At 43.6% G+C, this 20,444-nt stretch overlaps 1 protein-coding gene across 1 annotated transcript in view; it reads right to left on the bottom strand.

The window, feature by feature from the left end:
• The window catches only part of LOC109422513 (limbic system-associated membrane protein), a 531,904-nt gene that overhangs the window by 109,830 nt on the left and 401,630 nt on the right, over positions 1–20,444 (bottom strand). Inside the window, exons 3-4 of the mRNA XM_062861330.1 lie at positions 7,905–8,056; positions 7,482–7,692 (exon numbers count right to left, since the gene is read on the bottom strand). Of these exons, the coding sequence (XP_062717314.1) occupies positions 7,482–7,692; positions 7,905–8,056 (363 nt within the window). The remainder of the gene's footprint in view (positions 1–7,481; positions 7,693–7,904; positions 8,057–20,444) is intronic.

Here is a 20,444-nt window from a genome sequence, read left to right as displayed (position 1 = left end):
CTGAAACACCTTAAAACGCTTTGAAACGTCTTGAAATACTTGAAAACACTCTGAACTACCCGCCTAAGCACCCTTGAAATCCTTCTTACCCTCCCCTCTTTACATTTGAAAGCCTTAGCCTCCCTTCTCCTTGCAGATAAGAGACTGAAGTTTGATGTCAAGAACGAATTGTACAGTAAAACAGGGGCCACAACTTTTCCTAAGAAGAAATTTTAATTTATTACACATTTTTCAAAGATAATTGACAAATTCAAATTAGAACACGCTACGTTTGAGCTATTTGCTCTAGAAAACTTAGTTATTTAACTAAATCAATCGGTTCGAAGATGCGATTTGATATAAAATTCAATAATTTTTCGTATAAGGGTCAAAAAACTGTGATGAATTTGATCATTTTCAAGTTATAGCCAGTTAAGGCAATAAGAGTAAAAAACATGGGAAGTTCAATAACTACGTAACGCTTGAGATTTGACCATATGCGTAGAACAATTTTTTTCACCATTTATGGTCCTCTATCAGCCTTTAAAAAGTTTGCACTCACGAACCTAACACCCTGTATAACATTACTAGAGCATCATGCAAATGAATATTGAGAGTAACAATGTTGGCATTCTATGAGAATGTAAACACATCACGAATATCATTATCAAATCTAAATATTTTGCATATATACAAGATTAAAACCAATTGAATCAATAAAAGTTTCAAATCACAAATTAAATTGAATCACTTTTAATTTAGCACAATATACATTAACACACTTTGCAGAATATTCCCAAATGAAGTGGACGAATTCCACTCAGATTGCGAAGCTGTAAAGATCACCGATGAAGATGTCGAGATGAAATCCTGCTTGATGTTACCTTTGTGCAGGTTGCAGAAGTCGGTGGCCAGAGAAAAGATCAGTCCAGTAAACTTGGTAATGGATTTGTTGGTGCAACTCGTCAGATTGAAAATTTAAATGGAAAGAGTTGATCTAAAGCCAGTTGTTCCAGAATTTCCTGTGCGGCCGAATAATTTCTGCTCACAAACTATCCTGGACGTCATCTCTCATTGGAACTCCTCCTCTCGACACATACCGACAATGTTTGTATAATGCAAATAAATGTGATTGTTTTGTAAATGTTATTTGCAAATTACATTACTAATAGATATCTTGATATATTTTTTGAGTTGGATGACGTGTTCCTTGATCAAAATTTTGAGTATTATAAGTGTTTTAAGATACATCTTATATTACATACAAGATGTTTTATAAGCCGCCATTTTTTGCGCTGTTTTGATTATATAAGTAATCAAAATGAAGTAAATAATTCAAGAAAAATACACCTCGCTGTGTATTAATAGTGAAATTTAAACTATTATATAACATCTTGTGTTACTTGGGCAGTTGCCATCCAGCTAAACCTTTCTTTTCATCGCTTTCGATGATGTCCATGAGCTTATCGCGAAGCATCGTCGGCTGGAAGCTTTTGTTGGTATAGTGTCGGTATATGCGAATGTTGCATTTGTATGCGTGTCGAGCGTTCGTGCCATAGGGGCTGTCCATAAACCACGTGGTCATTTTTTTGGGATTTTTCAAATACGTTGCTTTTATTGATTCCCGTAGGATTTTTTTCAGAAATTACTTTTGAAATTTTTAGCCATTTATTTTAGTATTCCTTCTACTATTTTAGGAATTTTAGTATTCCTTTCACTATTTGTTCCTGATTTGCCTCGTCAATTCTTCTGGAAACATCTTCAGTGATTAAGGTGAAACGGGACGCCGTGTTATTTTTCCTATCTTGCCTCTCTTTCTAACAATTTGCCTCGCGTTTTTGAAGATGGTAATCTCGAGTTCTATCGCACTGAAGATGCTGAAAAACAATCAGCATATGCACTGCAAGTGAGCATACACAGTGATAGGTTTTTGTTGCAAAATATGAAGTAGAATCTGAAATTACCATCTTAGTAGCAACAGAGCAATGGCGGATATTTCCCCGACCGTCCCGTCCGCCCTTAACATGATGATTTTGTGGCTATATCGGTCTCTTTCTACTCATAGTATAAGGGAGCAGAGATCAAAGTGGATAATGAAATGATAGATATGATAGAATTCGCTAGGTAGCGAACAAGTGTGAAAATTTTATAGAAGGTGAAATCAGGCAAGTAGGACATGTATTGAACGAATACATCGAATGCGTGAAACTTCTGTCGTGCGAAAGAGACCGATATAGCCACAAAATCATCAAGTTAATTATAGAATACGGTCGATAAATCAGTATATCATCTTCAGTGATTCCGTCTGAATGTGTTTGAACTTTTCAAAAAATTCCTTAAATATTGATTAGACAATTCCTTTGGATTTTTCGCCTATCCGTTGGTCAAACTCATGCCGATTGAGGAGTCCATTGTCGGCGGACAACAGGCGCGTTTTCGCGAGGACCGATCAACGACCGATCAGATGTTAACCCTGCGAACCCTGCGGCAGATTCTCTATAAATTTCGGCAGTATAACTTGCAGATCCATCAACTGTTTATTGATTTCAAGGCGGCGTACGATTTAGTGAAGAGAAATGAGTTTTTGGCAGATAATGATAGAACATGGTTTTTCGACAAAGCTGATTAGACAAATTTGTGCGACGCTTGACGGGTCGAAATCAAGTGTATGGATTGCGGATGAAGTTTCGTCATCGTTCGTAACCTTAAATGGACTGAAGCAGGGCGATGCTCTTTCGAACTTACTGTTCACCATATCACTGGAAGGAGCGGTAAGAAGAGCTGGCGTGCAAAGGAGCGTGACCATTGTCACGCGAGCGCATATATGCTTCTGGGATTCGCTGACGATATCGACATCATCGGAATCGATCGTCGGGTCGTGGAAAAGGTGTTCATACCTTTTAAAAGGAAGACTACGAGGATTGGACAAATGATTAACACCACAAAGACCAAGTACATGATTCCTGGAGGTCAACGTCGGTCCGACCGTGGTAGTGGTGGCAAAGTGGTGCTAGATGGTGAAAAGTTTGATGTTGTGGACGAATTTGTTTATCTTGCTACTCTAGTGAATTGTGATAATAATGTTACCCGCGAGGTGGGAAGATGGATTGAGGCTTCAAATTGGGCTTATTTCGGTCTGCGAAACCAGCTGAAGTCCCGTAGACAAAGCTCGCATAATACAAGACTCTGATTCTTCTGGTTGCTTGGTCATGAAGCGTGGACGTTGAAAGAAATTGATTGGAGAGCCTTTGGAGTCTTCGAAGGTCAAGTGCTGCGAACAATACTCGGCGGTAAACTGGAGGATGGCATTTGGCGAAGTAGCATAAAATACGAATTGTACCAAGTTTATAAAAAGATGGATATAGTGAAGGGAATAAAATACGACAGGCTGTGGTGAGCTGGGCAAGTAGCTCGTATGCCGGAAGAACGACAAGCTAAAATCATATTCAGCAGAGAATCAGGATAGGGTCGTCGGCTTCGTAAAAGATCGCGCACACGTTGGCTTTTCGCAGATGAGGAGGACCTAAGGACTCTGAACGTTCATGGAAGCGCGCATGGAAGCGATTGGCCCAGGACCGAGACCAGTAGTGGAGGCGGATACTTCATTCGGCGTAGACTCACCGCTACAAATCGTATCAAGCATCAACACAGCATACAGTATACAATCGAGCATCAAGCGTCATGTAAGTAAGCGCAAAGAAAGGCTCACTGTATACTTTTGTCCTACATTACTCCATCTACAAAAAAATTGGGTGTTGGAACGACGTCCGCCTACTTAAGGCTTTGGAAGAGATACGCATATATCGTATAATTGTTGGCTCCATAAAGAAATCTAAGCTTAATAAGTGAATACCTAAAATTTAAAAAATGCACACAGCAGTTCTCCTAACGAACAGTAGTACTCCAGATGCTTCTAAATTCCAAGAATTCAACTTGCAGGCTCACCATCTGCTCACTGATTAAAAAGCAGCATACAATTCAGTTGAAGAAGCTTTGGCTGAACATGGCTTTCCGGTAAAACCAATTAGTCTAATACGCGCAACGCTGGATGGGGGCTGTCCATAAACCACGTGGTCATTTTTTTGGGACTTCTCAACCCCCCCCCCCCTTGGGGTCATCAGTCCATACAAATTTTTTTATTAGTCCATACAAAATGGTCATTGGCCGAACCCCCCCCCCCCCTCATGACCACGTGGTTTATGGACAGCCCCATGGATTGTAATCAAGTGTTTGGCCACAGACTACCTTGTTTGTGACCTGGGATGGAATGAACCAAGGCAATGTATTTTCAAATTTACTGTCCAATATGTATTGCACTCCAAGGATCATTTTGGAGGTCTGGCATGCAAAAAAATGCTACTATCATGCCACACGATCGCACACACTCCTCAGCTTTGGAAACGATGTTGATCTCATTGGCATTGGTCGTATGGCAATGAAGAAAGTTTTTGTTTCTCTGAAGAGGGATATTGCGAGAGAAGACTTGACTATGCACGTGACATGGACGAAGTACAAGGTTGCGTGTAGAGACAAATGCAGGCCTAGTGGTGTTAATGATGATGTAGTGATTGATCTGTTTGAAGAGTTTGTGTAAGTTAAAAGACTTCCCAAGTAAAATTTTTCAGTTAAATAAGCTAGAAGAGGATCTTTCAGCCCTACAAGACTAAATACTTAGTCAACAAAATATTTCTTGGGTTGTAACACCGACGAAGATGATGCTCAATTAAACACGTGGGCCTTGGAGTATAGTTGCTTTATAATCAATCTATCTATCTATCTTTATATATAAAAATGAGTTTGCAGCCCCTTTGAGGCAACAAAACTCACAAATGACCGAACCGATCAGCATGACCCTTGCACGTTTCGATTCGTATTCATGGTGGCTGTGTTTATATGTATAAAAAGTTACGAAAAACAACTAGAAAAGAAACAAAATTGAAAAAGAACTGATTTTCTATGAGCTGGGAAGGAAATCAACACGACCGAAATTAAAGCAATCTAGAGTGCGGTGCTTAAATAAGCTCAAAAGCTGTCAAACCACCACAAGCTTGGCAAGAAAAAGTTTGCCGGGCCAGCTAGTAAGGTATAAATGTAAGTAAGTACTAATGTCCCAAATGGATGATAATGTGCCTCTGGAGCAAACGTGATGCATAAACCGTGTGAAAAAGGCATCATCTTGTACATTGGAATTTTCTGGTGCAAAGATCATTGAGAAATGTGGATTATTATAGCTGTCCCGGCAAACTTTGTCTTGCCAGTTGTGGTGGTTGACAGCTGTTGAGGTCATTACAGCACAGCACTCTAGATTGGTTTTCTTGCGGTCATGTTGACTTTGTACCCAGTTCACACATATCTCAGTATTTTCTTAATATTTCTTGTTTTTCAGTTCATTTTTGTAACTTTTAATACATATAAACACAGCCACCATGAATACGAATCGAACTGTGCAAGGGTCATGCTAATCGGTTCGGCCGTTCGTGAGTTTTGTTGCCTCAAAGGGACTTCAAACTCATTTTTATCTATATATATAAAAATGAGTTTGAAGTTCCTTTGAGGCAACAAAACTCACAAATGACCGAACCGATCAGCATGACCCTTGCACGTTTCGATTCGTATTCATGGTGGCTGTGTTTATATGTACAAAAAGTTCCGAAAATCAACTAGAAAAGTAATCAAATTGATGAAGGACTGATTTTTCATGAGCTGGGAAGGAAATCAACACGATCGAAATTAAAGCAATCTAGAGTGCGGTGCTTAAATAAGCTCAAAAGCTGTCAAACCACCACAAGCTTGGCAAGAAAAAGTTTGCCGGGCCAGCTAGTAAGGTATAAATGTAAGTAAGTACTAATGTCCCAAATGGATGATAATGTGCCTCTGGAGCAAACGTGATGCATAAACCGTGTGAAAAAGGCATCATCTTGTACATTGGCATTTTCTGGTGCAAAGATCATTGAGAAATGTGGATTATTATAGCTGCTGAATTGCTGAGGATACTTTTGGGAACGTCGGAATACCAACGGAGATGATGCTCTATTATACCGTATGCGTGATAATGTTTGCACCATCGTCAAATAAAATTCCAGTTTGACTTGTGAAGACAATGTATTGGTTTTATTTGCAGGCATTTAAGCTATTACTCATATCCTAGTAGGCTGTGAATAAAAAGTGTTGATTTTCTTAGTTTTACACTTGCATAATGACTAAGTGGCAACCTAGCTCGTGATTTGTCCACGCGCAAATGTCGAAAAGTATCCGTGGTAGTGTCAAAGTCAAGATTAACAATTTTTGAATTTATTTTTTTATTTTGACATTGCATAATGGTGTAGACATTGGCACACAAACAAAAGTTATAATAACTATTGATTCTGGAATTTGGTACGGATCGATAGTTTTTCGGAAATCGAAAAAAACGGAGGTTGCGTTCGGGCAAATTCAAGACATTCTTATATGGCGCTACTCGTAGCTCCTGGATGCCATTGGTAATAATGTAAGTTTTTTTCTGTGGTCGAAGGATCATAAAGACCACCGTAATTTTCCTTTTCGATATGCCATGCCGTTAAGTCGCTGATTTCGCGTTTCTTTGCCATTTTTCTCATTGAGCGCATATAATTCACCCAAACCTTATTTTTGGTGGCAGCGATAGCTTTCTTAATCCATGTTAACCTTGGACGACCAGTGGACTGGACACCTTCGGGAATAGTTGCCCTTGCTTTTTTTCGGTCTAAGACTGTTTTACGGTTCTCCTGAACACTCCAGAAATGTCTTTATTAACATTTGCGCGTGGACAAGTCCCGACTACCGCTGCTACCCCTTCATGGTGCAAATTTTAAACTTAAGAAATCGGATTTTTTTACCCGCAACCTACTGTGATATGAGTTAGAGCTTACGTACATGCAATAAAAACCAAGACATTGTGTGTACAGGTGATATGGGTACCTTATTTGTACGATGGTGCAAAAATTATCACGCATACGGTACAATCGGCGCAAAGTAACTCCTTCACCATCAAGATATCGAGGTAAAGTAGGCACCTAGCTGAATACATGAATATGATATGGGATTACTATCTGATAAGTTATCTCAAAGTCAGAAGCATTGAGTTCCATAGACACAACACTATGATAATGAACGCCATTGATATGTATTGATTGATTACACAAATGTAGTGCAATCCATGCATTCAAATCACCCTTTTCCTGATCGTTTTGCAAGGAAGTTACAAGCATACATTAAAATTATTTATTTGCTCATTGAAATGTAAAACTCGCTCATACGTAAACAGTGTCGATCGCTACATTGTATCAGTTAAAATGCATATTCTACCTTTGAAGCCTTTCAATAAAGCTTCACATCGTTCTCGGAAAGTAATCCTGTCATTTGCATTTGGGATTCTGTTAGAAATTTTGTTGCAATAACCAGCTGGCAAAATAGGATTGACGCGTGACCAAACTGCCCACGCCTACGAAATGAAGCGGACCGGTGCCGGTGGCCCCTAAACTTACCCACAACGCTGAGCCGAAAGGCTTGTGAAATTTTCGGTTCGGTTGACACTTGACACTCGTACGTGCCGGAATCGCGAGGCTGCGGCGAGGTAATCCTCAGTGTCCACTCGTCGCTGCCCTCGGTGTGCAGCGACTGGAACCGCTGGTCGTTGGTGTACGTGAGGATGCCCACCGTGAGGATGTGCAGATCACGCTTCCGGATCCAGGATACCTGCAATCGGAAGCGGACTAGCTGTAGTTAAATTTTGAAATGAGAAGAAGAAGCATCCGAAACAACTAAAGTTTAATAAAGAAAAATAACAAAAAAAATTCTTGATTGTAAGAAGTAACTACAGAACGTATGACAATTTCGTGCATTTTCAAACACCCTGACCAGGTACCCTATAGCCGATGCATTTAAATAGGTGAAAACGAGCCACTTACCGCCCGGTCGCCCAGATTCCGCACCCGGCAGTGCAGCAGCGCAGATTGGCCCACGGTTGCGGTTATCTCCCGCCGGGTGCTATTGTCGAAGTAAGGCTGGGCGTAAGGTTGCTCCCAGTACGATTGCACTTCGCCGCTGATGATGTTGAGCACTGAAACGAATGGGGAAAATCGGAAAACGTTCTCGTGAGTATTATCGCTCGTTAAAGGAGATTCTAACTGTGGGCAGATAAAGGACGTGTGTCTGCCACCAACGAAGTAGGTAAATGCAAACGGAATTCAGATGGATATGGTTCGCAAATAGTCACCGTGACATGTGTGTTGGCGTAGCAAAGGGCAGACTCCGAGGGTTATGTTTCCCCTTAAAATCGAAACCTGTTTTTTTTTTTCTAAAGCACGTTTCAGTGATTTTTTTTTATAACACACAACTTTCCTCATCTTAGTTAGACAAAGATGCAGACTTTTCGGTATTCCCTCACTATACGCTGTACACAAGGTTATAGATGAATTTTATGTGTCAGAGCCCGTTAGAGCAACGACAGGCCGAAGAGAGAAGTGCGTCATAATATCATAGAAGAAAATTATTTGTCTGGGGTCATATCCGGGACCGATGAAATAAGAAAAGTTCTTTGAAAAAACAAATAAAAAGAGATATTTTATTCTACGTCCCATCTTTCATATGTTCAACCGTACGTGTCATCAATGTATACTTCACCTAGGCTAGCCAAGACGATTTTTTTTGGAGAAGTAGGGTATTGCACCATTTGGGCAGGTGTACCTAATTTGAGCACTTGCGGCTATAACTATGTCAATAAATACCTAATCATTTATTTTTTAGCACATGATAAAATACGTACAGTTTGTAATCACATTGGTATACAATTGACTAAGTTATATCAGCAATTGCTATAAGTGCTTAAAAAAGGTACCGTAATCCGGGGTAACATTGATCAGAATTTTCGATCTTTCTTGAATAATTCTCTTGTGAAAGCAAATGTTACATGTTTTATATTTTTAAAACAAGTACTGGCCCTCTGATTATGTGTTAAGCTACTCGAAAAGGTATTGCAAAACTTTTAATCATGTTTAAAGAGGCTTTTTAATCTAATTTTTGAATTTGTTGATTTGGGGTAACATTGATCATGTCAGTGATCGATGTTCGTTGGTGTTGAACATACCCTTACTTACTAAATTCGGGGTCGCTGATTTCGAATATGTTGTCCAAATTCTTACAAGTTATGTACTTCTTGAGTTATTTTAAGATTAAAAACTTCCAAACCGCGAATAACGCCTAAAGGTAGGCAGTGACTTAAGGAATTGAAAGCCTATTTTTAATAAATCATATATTTTATTGAAAAAGAGCATTTTCATAAAAGTTTCGTTCATTAAATCTAACTCTAGGATATCATATTACTCCTATCCCTACCTCCACGCGGTACCGGCCGGAAACTATGAGCAACCTTAGGGAAGATCGGGTAACCAACCCCGGTGGGACCTTTGGTCGTAGGCTGACAGGGAAGGGGGGGGTTTGCTTCGGCAAACCTGAGCGTCTGTTCTCCAGGAGGAGCGGCTCACAACAGCGTCTGATCCCCATGTTAGGGGCGGCAGATCTACGTCCGAGTGCCAGGGAAGGACTCTAAGCTCAACTGTGCACTATGGTCCTCCGGAAAGTAGGGGGTTGGTGTCAGGCCCTACGAGCCAGCCGTAAAAACCCATTGTAACGGAAAATAAGCAACAGAATAATACGAACCGAGACTAACGGCAACGACCCCAGCGAGCAAAAAGGACTTGCGATTGGAAACTCGGTACGTGGAACTGCCGATCTCTCAACTTCATTGGGAGCACCCGCATACTCGCCGATCTACTGAAGGACCGCGGGTTCGGCATCGTAGCGCTGCAGGAGGTGTGTTGGACAGGATCCATGGTGCGAACGTTTAGAGGTAATCATATCATCTACCAGAGCTGCGGCAACACACGCGAGCTGGGAACAGCTTTCATCGTGAAGGGTGATATGCAGAGGCGCTTGATCGGTTGGTGGCCGATCGACGAAAGAATGTGCAGGTTGAGGATCAAGGGCCGATTCTTCAACTTCAGCATAATAAACGTGCACAGCCCACACTCCGGAAGTACTGATGATGACAAGGACGCATTTTACGCGCAGCTCGAACGCGAGTACGACCGCTGCCCAAGCCACGACGTCAAGATCATCATAGGAGATTTGAACGCTCAGGTAGGCCAGGAGGAGGAATTCAGACCGACGATTGGTAAGTTTAGCGCCCACCAGCAAACGAACGAAAACGGCCTACGACTCATTGATTTCGCCGCCTCCAAAATATGGCCATACGTAGCACCTTTTTCCAACACAGCCTCCCTTATCGTTACACCTGGAGATCACCACAGCAGACGGAATCTCAAATCGACCACGTTCTGATTGACGGACGGCACTTCTCCGACATTATCGACGTCAGGACCTATCGTGGCGCCAACATCGACTCCGACCACTATCTGGTGATGGTCAAACTGCGCCCAAAACTCTCCGTCATCAACAATGTACGGTACCGGCGACCGCCACGGTACAACCTAGAGCGACTGAAGCAACCGGATGTCGCCTCAGCATACGCGCAGAATCTCGAAGCCAGACGAGGGCGAGCTCGATGAGGCCCCTCTAGAGGACTGCTGGAGTACAGTGAAAGCAGCCATCAACGACGCAGCCGAGAGCACCATCGGGTACGTGGAACGGAATCGACGGAACGAATGGTTCGACGAAGAGTGCAGAACGGTTTTGGAGGAGAAGAACGCAGCGAGGGCGGTAATGCTGCAGCAAGGGACACGACAGAACGTGGAACGTTACAAACAGAAGCGGAAACAGCAGACCCGCCTCTTTCGGGAGAAAAAGCGCCGCCTGGAAGAAGCGGAGTGTGAAGAAATGGAACTGCTGTGCCGTTCCCAAGAAACACGGAAGTTCTATCAGAAGCTCAACGCATCCCGCAGCGGCTTCATGCCACGAGCCGAAATATGCAGGGATAAAGACGGAGGCCTCTTGACGGACGGACGTGAGGTGATCGAAAGGTGGAAGCAGCACTTCGATCAGCACCTGAACGGCGTGGAGAACGTAGGCACAGGAGCCCACGGCAACGGAAGGAACGACGACGCCAGTGCAGCGGAGGACGGAAATGAACCAACTCCCACGCTGAGGGAAGTTAAGGATGCCATTCACCAGCTCAAAACCAACAAAGCAGCTGGTAAGGATGGTATCGCAGCTGAACTCATCAAGATGGGCCCAGAAAAGTTGGCCACCTGTCTGCATCAGCTGATAGTCAGGATCTGGGAAACCGAACAGCTACCGGAGGAGTGGAAGGAAGGGGTAATCTGCCCCATTCACAAGAAAGGCGACCATTTGGAATGTGAGAACTTCAGGGCGATCACTATTTTGAATGCTGCCTACAAAGTGCTATCCCAGATCATCTTCCGTCGTCTGTCACCTAAAACAAATGAGTTCGTGGGAAGTTATCAAGCCGGCTTCATCGACGGCCGGTCGACAACGGACCAGATCTTTACCGTACGGCAAATCCTCCAGAAATGCCGTGAATACCAGGTCCCAACGCACCACCTGTTCATCGACTTCAAAGCGGCATACGATAGTATCGACCGCGCAGAGCTATGGAGAATCATGGACGAAAACGGCTTTCCTGGGAAGCTGACTAGACTGATTAAAGCAACGATGGACGGTGTGCAAAACTGCGTAAGGGTTTCGGGTGAACTATCCAGTTCATTCGTATCTCGCCGGGGACTGCGACATGGTGACGGACTCTCATGTCTACTCTTCAACATCGCGCTGGAAGGTGTGATGCGACGAGCCGGGCTCAACAGCCGGGGAACGATTTTCACAAAATCCGGTCAATTTGTGTGCTTTGCGGACGACATGGACATTATCGCTAGAACATTTGGAACGGTGGCAGAACTGCACACCCGCCTGTAACGCGAAGCAGCAAAGGTCGGACTGATGGTGAATGCCTCAAAAACAAAGTACATGCTGGTAGGCGGAACCGAACACGACCGGATCCATCTGGGTAGTAATGTTACGATAGACGGGGATACTTTCGAGGTGGTGGAGGAATTCCTCTACCTCGGATCCTTACTGACGGCTGACAACAACGTGAGCCGTGAAATTCGGAGGCGCTTCATCAGCGGAAGTCGGGCCTACTACGGGCTCCAGAAGAAACTGCGGTCGAAAAAGATTCACCCACGCACCAAATGCACCATGTACAAAACGTTAATAAGACCGGTAATCCTCTACGGGCACGAGACATGGACCATGCTCGAGGAGGACCTACAAGCACTCGGAGTTTTCGAGCGACGCGTGCTAAGAACGATCTTCGGCGGTGTGCAGGAGAACGGTGTGTGGCGGAGAAGGATGAACCACGAGCTCGCTGCACTTTACGGCGAACCCAGCATCCAGAAGGTGGCCAAAGCCGGAAGGATACGGTGGGCAGGGCATGTTGCAAGAATGCCGGACAACAACCCTGCAAAGCTGGTGTTTGCAACGGATCCGGTTGGCACAAGAAGGCGTGGAGCGCAGAGAGCACGATGGGCGGACCAGGTGGAGCGTGACTTGGCGAGCATTGGGCGTGGCCGAGGATGGAGAGCGGCAGCCACAAACCGAGTATTGTGGCGTACTATTGTTGATTATGTCTTGTCTTAATGATGTGGAACAAATAAATGTATGTATGTATGTATGTATGTAGGATATCATATTGGAGTAATACACTGATTTCGATCCTCATATTGTACCTAGTATTCATGCCATGCATGAATGTTTGACAATGTATCTCATTGCGTTACGAAATACAGTTATGGGAAAATCGATTTATTTCAATGTTTATGAAATTCAATTTCCAAAAATAACATGTCATTTAATAGCTAAATAACAGCAGATTACGATATATCATTCGATAGCAGATACTGATTCAATGTGAAATGCTTGTTTGAACATTTCATGAGGTCGGCCAAGCCGATCAATGTTACCCCGCTGATCAATGATACCCCGTTTTACGGTACACATGCCTAAATGGTACAATATCCTACACCCTTATAACATTAATTTAACAAAATCAAATTCATTACAACAATAAATAATATCACGCCCACGTGCAAAACGGTGAGTCGATAAGGAGAGCGTCCAACATAGCTCTGGTCCTCACCAGTTCCTGCTTCCACGGATCAAACGATGACAAAGACCGCCAGCTAAGAGTTGTGTGCTTCGCTGGTAGTGCAGCCTGGGCACTGTGGGCCTTCTGACTTCAGCTAGATTGAGGAGGTACGACCCGAGCGTCTGTTCACCAAGGAGGTGCGGCTCAAACAGTGTCTCTTCTGGCATCTAGCGACTGAGTAAGAAACGCTGCACCACCTCCAGCTAGATCCAAGGTGGTTGTTCCATCAGCGTGGTCGTCCCAGTGTTGGTTGGGACGTTAAACAAACTAGCACGACGGCCCTCCGGCGAGACAGGAATATTGGCGTAGGCCCAAAAAGTCACCCGTAAAAATCCCTATTGCGAATAACATTGGAGAAAATACGTCTCGATACAATCGGCAAAGACCCACGCGACGAAATAAGGACTACGATTGGAAACTTGGAACATGGAATTGCAAGTCACTAGGTTTCGCAGGATGTGACAGGATAATCTACGATGAACTACATCCCCGCAACTTCGACATCGTGGCGTTGCAGGAACTTTGTTGGACTGGACAGAAAGTTTGGAAAAGCGGGCATCGAGCGGCTACCTTCTACCAAAGCTGTGGCACCACCAATGAACTGGGAACAGGATTTATAGTGTTGGGCAAGATGCGACAACGTGTGATCGGGTGGCAGCCGATCAACGCAAGGATGTGCACGTTGAGAGTTAAGGGCCGTTTCTTCAACTACAGCATCATCAACGCCCACTGCCCACACGAAGGGAGACCTGATGACGAGAAAGAAGCGTTCTACAGTTAGAGCTGTTACAGCAAACATACGATGGTTGCTCGCCGCGTGACGTGAAAATCGTTGTCGGCGACATGAGCGCGCAGATAGGAAGGGAGGAAATGCACAGACCGGTAATCGGGCGAAACAGCCTGCACGCCTTATCGAATGATAACGGCCAGCGATGCGTAAACTTTGCAGCCTCCCGTGATAGTCCGAAGCACCTTCTTCCCCCGCAAAGATGATGATGATGATGATGATGATGATGATTGTGTACCCACCATCAGCGCAAGGATTACCTATGGCTGCAGAGTCATACCGGAACGGAATGATCTACCTGATGGTTTGTTGTAGCAGGGTAAGCTAAATTCACTGGAGACCTTCGGAAAACAACATAATTGTTATCTCGTGACAAAGTCTGGCCACCCCACGAACATTTGCCCGGAAACCAGTTCATTTAACTTCCTTAGGCTACCCCTCCGAAATCCCCATATATGTCATGTTCAAATATAAAAAGTTATAGTAAGGAACGAACTCACCGGGTAATCCTGACCAGCTGGTTTTCTATGTAGGGCTTTGGTCTCAGCATGCAACCGGTCCAACCATATTAAATATGCCCTCGTTCACACCACTCGCTGATTCTCCGATCGTCCATCGAAGAATCCGAAAAAAAATACATAAGCGAGAATACCCGACGCACTGAAAAACAATCTCTTGGATACTAGCATTTCCGAACTCGGAATAACGACGAACACGAGCAATATGGTCTCTTGCCACCGAGCCATCGTCGATCGTTTACACACAAAGTGCGAACAAAAAACACAAAGAAAAATACGAAAACGCGGGAACGACGAAATGCGGCATGTTTCAGCCTCCGCACCCTGCTTGTCACTGACGACCGACGACCGTTCACTCTTCCATCAGCGTTCCACCCAAGTACGAACTAAAAACACAAAGGAAAATGCAAAAACGCGGTAAAGACGAAATGCGGCATGTTTCAGCCTCCGCGCCCTGCTTGTCACTGACGACCGACGACCGTTCACTCTTCCATCAGCGTTCCACCCAAGTACGAACTAAAAACACAAAGAAAAATGCAAAAACGCGGTAAAGACGAAATGCGGCATGTTTCAGCCTCCGCGCCCTGCTTGTCACTGACGACCGACGACCGTTCACTCTTCCATCAGTGTTCCACTCAAGCACGAACGAAAACACAAAGAAAAATACGAAAACGCGAGAACGACGAAATGCGGCATGTTTCAGCCTCCGCACCCTGCTTGTCACTGACCTTCTTCCCCCGCAAAGATATCCACAAACCCACCTGGAGATCACCCGACCATCAAACAGAAAACCAAATCGACCACGTTCTAATCGACGGTAAATTCTTCTAGGATATAACACAAGTTTACTAAATAAAACGAAAGTCGTGAACTTCTGTCAACGACCAAAATTTTTGAAGCACAATTTAGTGCTGATTTCGAAACCGACCTTCAAAAAAATTTAAGTAGAGCAGTTTTTGAGTTTTAGCTCAATATCGAGTTTTACAACTTTTCAAAATATGTAATTTACTAAAATTCAAATATATTGCGTTTTGTTCAACCAATTTTAAATCTTTTTCCATAAATTGAAAGCTGACTACAATACCATTTGATCATCTGAATACAGGTTTTGCGTCAGATTGATGAAATTCAAGATATTGGCGAGTTTTAGGGACGATCTTCTTAAATTTTAGCAAAATTCTCAATTTTTTTTGTAGGAATGTATTTTTTTCAATAAGAAAAAACCAACTTAAAAATTCTTTCTCGACGTTTATTTGACGTATCATATGTAGGCGGGTTACAGTAAAAAATTCAGCTATATCGGAGTATTGATTACGGAGAATGAAATGTTTGAAGTGAGCGACTTTGCTCAAAAATAGAACAAAAATCGATTTCAAATCATCAACCTTGTATGGAAAGTCGAAAAAATTTCCGCTCTACTGTATTTTTTTTCTTTCGCGTTTTCGAACTCAGGGCATGATTCTACACCAAAAATGATCATCAGCTTATCGAGTTCAAAAATGCTGTAAACTAGTGTAATCAATGTCCGCACATACCGCAGTGCGAATATAGATTCAGATCACTACTTAGTCGCTGTATGCATGCGCTCAAAATTTCGACAGTTATCACCACGTGTGGAAGTCGAACGCCGCGGCTCAACATCCAGCTGCTGCGTAACGTAGAAGTGGCTCAATATTACGCGCAGCAGTTAGCAGTGGCCCTACCAACGGAAGAGCAGCTTGGCGCAGCTACACTTGAAGATGGCTGTAGGGACATCCGATCCACCATAGGTAGTACCTCGGCCACAGCACTAGGGTTCGCGACTCCGAATCACAGAAACGACTGGTACGACGGCGAATGTGAACAGTTGAAAAACGAGAAGAATGCAGCATGGGCGAGAATGCTGCAACACCGTACGAGAGCGAATGAGGCACGTTACAAACAGGCGCGGAAAGGCAGAACTCAGTCTTCCGGATGAAGAAGCGCCATCAGGAAGAACGAGATCGCGAAGTGATGGAAGAGCTGTACCGCGCTAAGGACACACGAAAGTTCAACGAGAAGCTGAACCGCTCGCGCAGAGGCTTTGTACCACAAGCCAACATGTGCCGAGATAATCATGGGAATATTCTCACGAGCGAGCGTAAGGTGGTCGAAAAGTGGCCGCAGCATTACGATGAACACCTTAATGGCGACGTTGCAAGTACCGATGGTGGCGTGGTAATAGATCAAGGAGTATGAGCACAGGACGAAAGACTTCTGGCCCCTGACCTTCGAGAGATTGAGGAGGAGGTTGGCCGGTTGAAAAACAACAAAGCCGCTGGAGCAGAACAACTGCCAAGCGAGCTTCTAAAAAACGGCGGAGAAGCACTGGTGAGAGCACTACACTGGGTTATTACCAAGATTTGGGAGGAGGAAGTATTACCGGAGGAATGGATGGAAGGTATCGTGTGTCCCATCTACAAAAAACGGCGACAAGTTGGATTGCGGGAACTATCGCGCGATCACACTACTGGGTGCTGCCTACAAGATACTCTCTCAAATCTTTTGCCGCCGTCTATCACCGATTGCAAGAGAGTTCGTGGGGCAATATCAGGCTGGATTTATGGGTGAACGCGCTACAACGGACCAGCTGTTCGTCATCCGCCAAGTGTTGCTGAAATGCCGCGAATACAACGTGCCCACACATCACTTGTTCATCGATTCCAAATCGGCGTATGATACAATCGATCGAGAACAGCTATGGCAGATTATGTACGAATACGGATTCCCGGATAAACTGATACGATTGATCAAGGCGACGATGGATCGAGTGATGTGCGTAGTTCGAGTATGAGGGACACTCTGGAGTCCCTACGTATCTCGCAGAGGGTTACGGCAAGGTGATGGTCTTTCATGCTTGCTGTTAAACATTGCGTTAGAAGGTGTAATAAGGAGAGCGGGGATAAACACGAGTGGAACGATTTTCACGAAGTCCGTTCAGTTGCTTGGTTTCGTTGATGATATTGATATTATAGCTCGTAAATTTGAGACGATGGCGGAAACGTACATCCGACTAAAGAGTGAAGCCAGGCGAATCGGATTAGTCATTAATGTAGGCCATCCATCGACGGTGATGAAATCGAGGCGATTGAAGAATTCGTGTACTTGGACTCACTGGTGACCGCCGACAATGACACCAGCAGAGAAATTCAGAGGCGCATTGTGGCTTACTTTGGACTCCGCAGAATTCTACGATCGAGTGAAGTTCGCCGTAACACGAAGTTTCCTATCTACAAAACGCTGTAAGTTAACTATCTACAAATAAAAGTAAGTGGGTAAAATTTCATCTAACGAATTATTTTGATAGTATAGACCACAGAAAACGAATATAATTATAAAAATATTTTCGTCCGCCTGGTTGTATGAAAATCGCCCATAGTTGGTCCACTCTTCACAACTGAGGCGGATACGTACGCCAAAGTACTGAGGGCCATGCATGAGCTTTGAGAATAAACATGAACATGAGCATGATATGACCGTAGAGTTCGTAGCGTTGCATCCTCAATGTGCACTTTCCAGTTTTCAGAACCGGCGCCGGCTTCGTTCTTTTTTTCTTCTCTATGGATCTACGTTTCCACTGCACTGGGACTTGTCCTGGCTTAAGCCGAAGATATGATAAGTTTGACATTTCATTCAATTTACCAAAAAAAAAATGCCAATGTTTTTATTCTGCTACCAATATCTCGCTAAGGGATTAGCAAACTAATATTCTAGGGTATACTGAGCCAAGTGGCTTACTTCGCTTACCGCACCTAAATCACAAATTGAATAGTCAATTTTTGATTTTTGGCCGCCTGAATCCCCTTAGTGCAACGGTTTAAAGTTGAAATGCCAATTGATTTTTTTTCCTCATCTGTAGAGCACTTTAACCACTGCGTCCATTATTTAGGAATATTGTGGTATGACCCATATTTAATTCGGTGCTAGTCAAATATCCTGTCACAATTGAGCTATGATGTACAATGGTTGATGTAACACCTGATCCCAACTAGGCACAAATCGTTTTATAAAGTTTATTACCCTGTTGGGATTACTTCTCCAATTTTCCAAGGGCTCTAGAAACCGTTTACCAAATATCGCCAATCTGTGATGGCACAGCACTCCGCAGTTGCAGAGTAAATGCTCGGCAGTTTCGTTTTCCGTTTGACAGAAACGGCACTCGGAGGATTTGATTTTTCCAATCTTACTTAGATGATATTTACTCGGGCAGTGGCCAGTCATCAGACCAGTAATTGCCCTGAGATCTCTTTTGTTTAGATTCAGTATGGACCTGGCTTTTTCTGAACTGGAGTTTATGAACCTTTTTGCTTGCTTGGATGTATCCGTGGCATTCCAATTAGATTATACCGCGGACATTTCCCAAGTTTTTAATTTCATCCGAAGAGCACACTCAGGAACTCCATAGAAAGGTTCATGGTTTACAAATCTCGATGCCGCATCCTGTCTAGCTAAATTGTCGGCGTTTTGATTTCTCAGAATTCCACAATGACCGGGCACCCAGTATGAAGTTACCTCGTTCCTACTGGCCAATTGCTTCAGAGAAATAATGCATTCCCACACTAGCTTTGATTGACACGTGAAAGCTTTTAGCGCATTTAGAGCCGCCTGACTGTCCGAAAAAATACAGATCTTGGCAAACCTATAATTTCTTTTCAGACAAATGTTGGCACACTCTAGAATGGCTTGAACTTCCGCTTGAAATACAGTGGGACTGCAACCCATTGATATAGCCTCACTGATACCGGGGCCAAAAATACCAGCTCCAGTATTTTCCCCCATCTTGGACCCATCAGTATAAAATACAATAGAACCTGGACGTAAACTTGGCCCACCAGCATCCCAAACATAGCGACATGGTTTCACCACTTTGAAGGGAACATCATAGTTGGTCTTCGTGGTTGGGCTTGGTGGTCTAGTGGCTACCGCTTCTGATTCGTATGCAGAAGGTCATGGGTTCAATCCCTGGCCCGTCCTTTTCATCCTACTTTGTATCTTTCTATCCACTTTCTCTCGCTCTCTCTTCTCTACATATACAACTCATGTATATTCATATGTTCATAGCCATCGCTAGAACCAGAAACGAATTGAAAAAAGTCGTTTCCCTCCCTTCCAACTTCCACTCACAGCACAGTGTATATATAACGCCTATAAGTTATGCAACCAAAGCGTGCTGTGCCGCTTGACCTTATTCACCTTATTCACCACATAATCTATCACCAACACTATAAATAGCCCTATCCATGGATCGCATCACCGACCCAACGGTGACTCCCAGATCTCCCATCCTTTCCGTCTAACAAATACCCCAGTCCGTGCGGGTTGTGGGGACGCAGAGTGCTCTCGGTCTCTAGTAGCAACAACCAGTACACTTTAACATTCCTTTCCCTTCCCAGCTGACTATAAGGACTTGGCCGGCGCCGTTATTGATCAAATATGCATGAGCTGCTAAAATTGCATTTTGAGAATAAGTGGAATGTCCCAGCCCCTTATTCAGTTGGATCTCAGTGCAACTGGTACCAGTTCAAATCAATCACGGAGGAGCAACCATTGACATGTATAGGGGTAATTCTCGCTGAGACCGGCCCACTATTTACACCTTGTCTTCAAAAATGTTTAAGGTGCCGATTTTCTGAAAGCCCTCACCTAAAAACTAAGAAAAATGCATTTGGTTACTCAAATTGATGGACCCCCCGTTAGTTAGAGCCACAACAATTTTTGCTGACCCCTCGATTTTGGTCAAATGGTGGCCACTTAAACCGTTATAACTCGAAAGTTTCTCCAACAACTACCTCAAAACGAATTGTTGTTGAAAAGAGGAAAGATAGAGCTACTATTTACAATAATAAAAAGTTGGGTCGGCCATATTGATTTTGGCCGCCATCTTGGATTTTTATACCAAAACATTTTTTTCACCATGAGGGCAACCACCGATTTTCAAAATTTTTGCATCAATTGAAAGCTGAGGCATTTATACATAACATATCAAAAAATTAGAGATGTCTTTTTC

This window comes from Aedes albopictus, chromosome 3, assembly GCF_035046485.1.
Source record: "Aedes albopictus strain Foshan chromosome 3, AalbF5, whole genome shotgun sequence".
In the NCBI taxonomy this organism is placed as follows: domain Eukaryota; kingdom Metazoa; phylum Arthropoda; class Insecta; order Diptera; family Culicidae; genus Aedes; species Aedes albopictus.
This window is presented reverse-complemented; position numbering and strand designations above follow the sequence as displayed.